General features: G+C 47.8%; 1 protein-coding gene across 1 annotated transcript in view; it reads right to left on the reverse strand.

Moving 5' to 3' along the window:
- TIAM2 (TIAM Rac1 associated GEF 2) overlaps positions 1-7,157 on the reverse strand; it is a 111,643-nt gene extending 104,486 nt beyond the window's left edge. Inside the window, exons 1-3 of the mRNA XM_080807247.1 lie at positions 7,124-7,157; positions 6,416-6,527; positions 4,177-5,325 (exon numbers count right to left, since the gene is read on the reverse strand). Of these exons, the coding sequence (XP_080663373.1) occupies positions 4,177-5,319 (1,143 nt within the window). The 5' untranslated portion in view covers positions 5,320-5,325; positions 6,416-6,527; positions 7,124-7,157. The remainder of the gene's footprint in view (positions 1-4,176; positions 5,326-6,415; positions 6,528-7,123) is intronic.
- Between the last annotated feature and the right edge of the window lie 258 nt (positions 7,158-7,415).

Raw genomic sequence — 7,415 nt, forward strand, 5'->3', positions numbered from 1 at the left:
CGACACTCTATCCAGAAATCCAGTAGCAAGTACATTTTGTAGGAAAATCATCAGCTGGAGAGTGCTTCCAAATACCCAGGGGCTATAAACAACGGAGCCCCAATCGCAGCTATTACTAACAAAAATATTATTTTCCACTTGTGTTTACACCATGTCCCATAGTCATATTTATTTATACACAGATGCTTATGCAAGAATAGAGCAAGTAAGCCAGCTGCAGTGAGTCACTTAGGGAAGAAGCTTTCAAAATAGTTTAAGATTTTTTTTTTAATTGTCACTTCGTTGCTCTTCAAAAACTCCTAAGAGGTGAAGGAATACTTCTCATTCAGCTAGCATTCACATCGTGTCAGCTACGAACCTGACTCTGACTCACAGCCCCCAAACACCAGGATGCCTCGGATACCCAGCAAGAGCTCTAATGGGGTGTTTCAAAACAAGCCAAACTCTGCCAGAGGAAAGACACTCAGGTGCCAAACTTAAATGTGACCCTATAAACATTGTTGACAGCGTTTCTCGTAAGAACGTCTTCAGTTGGTAGTTGTAGCCCTCACTTTTAAATGTTCCACCACAGCAAAGCGTGACAAATTTTCCTAAGAAACGGGAAAATACTGCATTTCAGCATTTATAACTGATTCTTAGACATGAACTTTCCCAGTTTCTAACACATTTCTAAAGCTTTCTATTGAGAATCCTAATAGCCAGTGACTGATTTTCAGGCTAACAGGAATGCATGAGTGGATGTCCGTCCCTAAGTCGGCTCAGCTGCATTCCCCCGTCACCGTGCTATGGGTGTGAAACCAAGGGGTCGTGTTATACCTGTACACAGGGCAGTCTGACTTCCATTTCTCTGCATGCAACTAGATCATCCTAAGCAATGGAAAATGTAACTTCATGACCAGGGCACTACCGAAAAGAGAGAGGGGCTCAAGAGAGTTCAGTCTGTCTCGGGAGGTAAAAGAAAACTCCTGATCTTCATTCCTCACTTTCTAGGAAAATGTATTCAAATTCACACCTGGCCATTCTTCGCTTGTCTTTTTCCTTCATCCCACAGTAGAGACCACTAGCTCTCTGCGACTACGCAGCCCTCGAGGGTCGTGAGGTCTAAAATTAAGAGGGCCCAGAGGCCAGGGTCTCTGCCTCCTGAATGTCCGCTGTCACTGTTGCCCACCAAGTACGCCTGACCCTCCTCCCAGGGCCCAGGGCAGGGTCATTCCTTCTTCCCCCTCCCTCTGAGTTGGACATGACCATGTGACTAGCTCGGGCCAATAAAAGCATACAGAAGAGACACATGGAAACGTCAAAAGCCAACACAATTTTCTTTCTCCTTCTGCTGTCACGGCTTGCGGTTTTCCAGATGGAACTGCTCTGTGGACCCAGGGTCCCAGAGAGGCACAGGGCAGACCAGAGTGACAGCACGGGAAAGAACGAAACTTTGCTTGTGCTAAACCTCGGAGTTCTGAGAGCTTTCTGTTATCTCAGCATACCCCAGCCCTCCCTGACTGACAGAACTAAAAGTTTACCCAGGACAGGAACAAGGACTCCCAGTACAGCTCCATTAATATCAAGGTTTGTTGGCATCAAACACATACTCCTCTCTAGCACATTCTCTCTGATTACTGTGGTATTCTTTTTCAGTTGTGTATGCTTTTCACTAACTCACCCACTGGTTAAAAACCCTAAGAAGAAAGGGTTCCTCTTTTATATTACTTCTTTAAAAAGTCAAAACAAGTAAGTCTCTCCATCATGGTAAGGGTTTCTGGACCTTAGCCCTGCTGGCAGACAGAAGTTTATGTGATGTGAGAATATGCATTCATTTGGTGCCATCTGCCACATTGTCAGGAATTTTGCTCCCATGCACTGACTACATTTTTAAGGATCTAAACCTGCTCTCTCCCATAAATCATGAAAGGAAAACAACGGAGGAAAAAAACCACGACCAACGAGAGTGGCGCGCTTGCCAGAAAAATTCGTCTTGCTCACCTTTATGGATTATCGATTATGGGAACATAAGCAAAACGAAAAAGCTGGCTTCACAGGATACTTCTTAAAAATCCAAAGTGGTTTACTTTAACATTCAATAAGCCCAAAGCAACTACCAGTGGCTATCAACAGTACCTTGGCCATGTGTCTCATCAGAAAGAGCTCTCAGATGAGGCTTAGTAGAAATGGCTTTGGCCCCGGCTTCTCCACCAGCTTGCCGTGTCTCTTTCAGGGAAGACCCTCAAACTCCTTAAGCCTTATTTTCTTCATTTTTAAAATGAGGTGGAAGTCCTTTCCAGCTGTCAAATCTGGATTCTTTGATTATATAACCGGTCTGTTCTTAACTCCATAGGCTAACAAGCCATTCAGAACGAAATCTCGGGATGACCCAGGCTTGAAGGAGGTCACCTCCCATGGGGACAGTGTGGGCCTGAATGGGACAGAACGTGGTGAATACACAGTGGCAAGTGGTCTGCCTTTAGCCGCACTGAACCTGAATTAGACTCAGTACAGTGGTGTGTGAGCCAGGCCACACACGTGCACAGATGAGAACCATTCTCTATGCAAACAAGAGATGGGGAGTAACGGGCTCGAGGCCAGGATCAATTAGGGGTCCCGGTAAATGACAGCTAAACCTCAGTCAGCCACAGAACACCTGAATCAAAAAGACACAAAAGTTGCCCGTGTGGGATTGCAGCCCCAGAGCAAGCAGAACCTATTTCCCTCATCAGGATCAACTTCTGTCAGCTGTTCAGGACATGGGACCTGGGAGAAAAGGTCTAATCTCTACTAGGCAGTGGTTGAGTGTAAAGAAGTGAGGAGTAAGGCATTAGCAAATTACTACATTTGGGGATATGAAGAGTTCCGTGGAGGGACGGTGGTCGTCTGTTCTTTATCTGTGGGTAAAGGGAGAGCCAGGGGCAACAAAGCACAACACAGGAGGGGTGTCGGTGGTGTGCCTCGTGCCTGAGAAGGAAATAACTAATAGTAAGTTTTACAGGTCTGACACGATCTACTCAAGGAAGGTGTATTCTTGGTCACCCATAAGGCTCTATAAAATTTTATAATTCCGTATCTATCTAGGATGGATAAAATGCAGTTTTGCTAGAGACAAACTGCCCACTCAAATTCTCTTCAAAAATGCGACTTATATTGTGTAAGCAAAGGAAAAAAAAAGAAAAAGGAAAAGCTTTCTTCCTTCTACAAATAACTAGAAGCAGAAACACACAAAACAGAAAAGTCAAGAGCAAAAGAACTAAAAACCTAGCGGCGTCTGGGTGGCTCAGTCAGTTGGGCATCAGCTTTCGGGTCAGGTCAGGACCCTGGGGGTCCTGGGATCGAGCCCAAGGTCTAGCTCCCTGATCAGCAGAGGAGTCTGCATCTCCTTTCCCCTCCCTCCCTGCTAGTTCTTTCTCTCTCGATGTATCTTAAATAAAATCTTTAAAAGAAGAAGAACTAAAAACCTAGCAGTTACCACTAGTTACCTAAAAAGGCAACCTATTACTTTCCTCCCTGGTGACTAAGCCACTTTTGTTTCCCCATTACAACTTTATACATCATAATAAGTATTATCATCATCACAATTCTTTTGTCAGGCATTATATTTTTGATATTACGTGTTCTTGGGTACAAGATGTTTTCAAAAACTGTTTGCTATCCCCCTTAGAAGGCAGTGAGATTATACAGATAATTTTTTTATGTATCCCCCAAAATGTTAATTTCCCCAAAGTAATGTCAAGTTCAGGAAAGCGACTCATTCCAAAATAACAATGATCTAGCTCTCCTTTTTGTTTAGGCTTCAAGAATGAGCTCTAGCAAAATTCTCAGATGACCAGTTCACTGGGGAATTCTCTGGAATGCTGCACTTTCTAAGGACAGTTTGGCGACGCCTTGGGACGAGGCCTGTGTCCTGCGGCATTCAGAGCCGAGCCCAGGAGGTGAGCTTGCACTGAATCAGAGAGCCTGTGCTCTCTGAATCAGAGGTTGTGGGTTAAGAGGAAAAGTGCATATCTGAAGCGAGAGAGAAAAACCACCTCCACCCACCCCGGCAAACAAGAGGCGCCCAGTCCGAGACTAAACTCTTCACTCTCCTGAGCTCCGTGAGCCTCCGCCCAGCGCTCTGGGGCAGCTCCGGCAACACTCCCGCTGCCGGGGAAGGGAAGGGAACCTTCCGCCTCCACCCTAAGGTGTGCTCACCTGCAGCTTCCTTTTCTTCCTGGAGAGGCTTCCCGTCCAGTCGCTGATGCGGCGCATGCGGGCTTTGAGCGTGTCCTTCTTGGAGGCGTCCTCGGTCAAGGCCTTGGACTTGCGGCAGGGGAGGGTGAAGGACGAGTACGGGCCGGGGTCCCTGCGCTCCACCCGGGAGGGCACGTCCATGTCCGAGGCGAAGGACACGCGGTGGCTGAGGCTGGCGTGCGTGCCCACGAACTCATCGGACAGCCGCAGGCCCGAGGGCGGCGCCGGGCTGGGGTCGGGGTAGAGCTCCCGGAGCGAGGACAGGGACGAGCTTTGGTTGAACGGCTTGGGGGCCCCGGGGGGCGGGAAGTCGGCGGCGCAGAGGCGGGGGGCGGGCGTGCCGGGCACCGGGAAGGAGCCCTCGGCCTCGCTGGCCTCGCTGGCCTCGCCCACGGGGCCCCAGGGCGAGTCGTACCAGGACGACTCGGAGCTCAGGGAGCTGCCCTTGCTGGAGCGCGGCCGCGAGTCCGGAGGCGAGTCGGGCCCGGGGCCCAGGGTGGGCGAGTAGCGCAGCAGCCGCACCGGGCCGCCCGCGTCCCCCCGGGGCCCCCTGCCCTGCTGGCCGCCGTTGTGGAACTCGACCCGCAGGCAGCCGTCCAGCTTCCCCAGCGTCTTGATGAGCACCCGGGGGCTCTTGCGGTCCTCGGCGGGCGGCGTGGCTGCCGCGCTCTCGTTCCTCCCGTAGCAGTTGAGAAGGTGCCCACTGCAGTCCCTCGAGACCGCCAGGTCAGCCGCCCGCTCGGGCCCGACGTAGTGGAAGCCGTTCTCCGCCGAGAAGGCCGCGCTGCCGCTCTGGAACTCGTTTCCCGAGGCGCTCGTCCTGTGCTTGGGGTAGGCGCTGCTTTTGGGGACTTTGCACGTGGGTCCGCCCAGTCTGGATGCGTAAGGCTGATTGCTCTTGAAGTGAGAAAGGCAGCTTCGGGCCAGGGACCGGGACTTGTAACCCGCCCCGCTGCTTCCGTGACCCCATCCATGCAGTGACTTGTCATCCTTCCCATGAATGCTGCGTATTTTCAGGGAGCAAGGCTTTTGCTCAGCACCAGTGTTAGAGCTGCTATGATTTTTAGATCCTTGAAGGGTGTACTGACTCTCAGAGTTCCCCATTGTAACCTAAATTAAGAACAGTAGCATCAGTAAGAAACATGACCCTAGTTACATTCCACTGTGACAGAATTTTCTAAAAAAAAAAAAAAAAAAAAGTTCCACACATTACAAAAGAACTTCTTTTTTTTTGGTGTCTCACACAAGGCAAAGAAGTAGGGACAAATGTTACCTACTGAATTCTCTCTGTGCCACGCAGGTCGTCAACCAAGTAGACAACGTTGCACACCCATGTGCTAGTTACTTTAAACACATAATTTTTTGTATGATATTAATTCAGACAATGAATAGGCATAAAAGTCAACTTAAAGCAGAGTCCTCCTTTAGGTGTGGCACTGACGGGTTCTGAATGAATGACTCTTGAACAGAAACATGAAGGAAAGCATCTTAGCTCAGGCACTCCAAAACACCAGCTCCTCAGTGACCAGAGACAGCGACCTCTACCACACACCAACTGCTAGAAGAGCAAATACCACACCCCAATAGAAGAGATTACTGCTCCTTTTTAATAACATGAGTCTGGGGACCACACTCTGTTGGAGCTTTGATAGATCACACAGAATAGGAACACCACAAAAGGAGTCCCCCAAAACTAGGCTGAGATGAAAACAGGGGTGGGGTAAAGAATAAAAGTTCTCATTTGGGGCAGAAAAACACTTTAATAAAACGAATCTCTAGTGCTTGTCAAAAGCCTTTGAGGGTCCTCAATTTAGAACATGATGCGGAAAAGAAGTCGGAAGCTGACTTATCAGAATATGGATGTCTGAAAAAAATTTAGATTCTTTTCATTCCCTGTAAAACCCCAATGTGTTCGATTCGTCTGTTACTTAAGTCAAACACGCAAGTCGAAATTTGAGCCAAACCTTCCCCTTGAGTTTTTCACCCTAACCGGTATATCACTATTTGAGGCAAGTTAGAAATCATGTTTCCAGTTCCATTTCAAAATATATTTAGTAGGTTTTTACTTTTAATTCTTTTACACCTAAGAATGTACACCCACAAAACAAAAGTCAAATGGATTGACTTTTCTTTGGTGGGAGTTAGCAAACACAATTAAAAACAAAATTAGCCAGATCGAACAATTAAACTTCCTTATTACCTTGATCACAGTCTTGCCACTTGACGTGAACCACAACTCATGTGCGCTGGCTTTACCTGAAGTCTAGTCTGTGCTCTGAGGGAGGTTAAGCGTCAGAAGGCTTTACCGGGTCCTAGAAAAGGGCAGCATGGTTAAGTATGGCAAGTGAATCCATGAAACAATCCTGAAAAACAGAAATACAAGAAAACTGTCAAGCGTTTTACACTGAGCTCCCGGAAGGTAAAAGCAAAGGTTTCTTGTAAATTATATGAAGAAACCACCAGTGTCCAGAATCACTGTCAGAATAATAAATGAAATGTCTGTGAACTGCTTGATTCATCAGAGGTGTTGGAAGATACAAATGAAGCTAGAACTGCCCATCCAATCTCGTAAAGACCATTAACTCAGCACACAGTCTGTAGTCCAATGCGTGCCTTTGTTTCAGGGGAGGGCAGGTGAAGGCACTGGCATGAGTCACGGCTCGTCTGTCACCACCATTAGGAAAACAACTTGCAGACTCTGCACACCGACGGAATGGCAGGAGCATCACCCGGATAGGACAACAGTGCATTGTTCTCTATTTGACTCAGTAGTAACAACAAAACCCCAAATACAGAATCACAGTGAAGTAAGTTCCCTTTTAGAGGATGACCCATAAAGGAGATTAAAAGTTTATCTCCAGCGTATGTCTGGGTCTTTCCACACAAGCAGCAGGAGCAGGAGGCCCACCTTGGAGGGTAAGATGGCAGCCTGGGGGAGCTGCCATCTGGCGGGGCTCACTCCCGGAACACAAAGCCTGAATGTTCTCTAAAGACAGAGCAGAGCCGTGTGGGTTCAAGTGGAACTTTCTCCCTGTTTAAAAAAAAAGAAAATTATTTGTAATTGTGTTAAAAGACACATAGCATAAAACTGATCATCTTACCCATTTTGTACTGTACTGTTAGTTGTGTTAAGTGCATTCTCATGCAGCCAGTCTCCAGAACTCTCACCTCACAAAACTGAAACTCCCCACCTCGCTCCC

Source organism: Martes martes, assembly GCF_963455335.1.
Source record: "Martes martes genome assembly, chromosome: 6".
Taxonomy (NCBI): Eukaryota; Metazoa; Chordata; class Mammalia; order Carnivora; family Mustelidae; genus Martes; species Martes martes.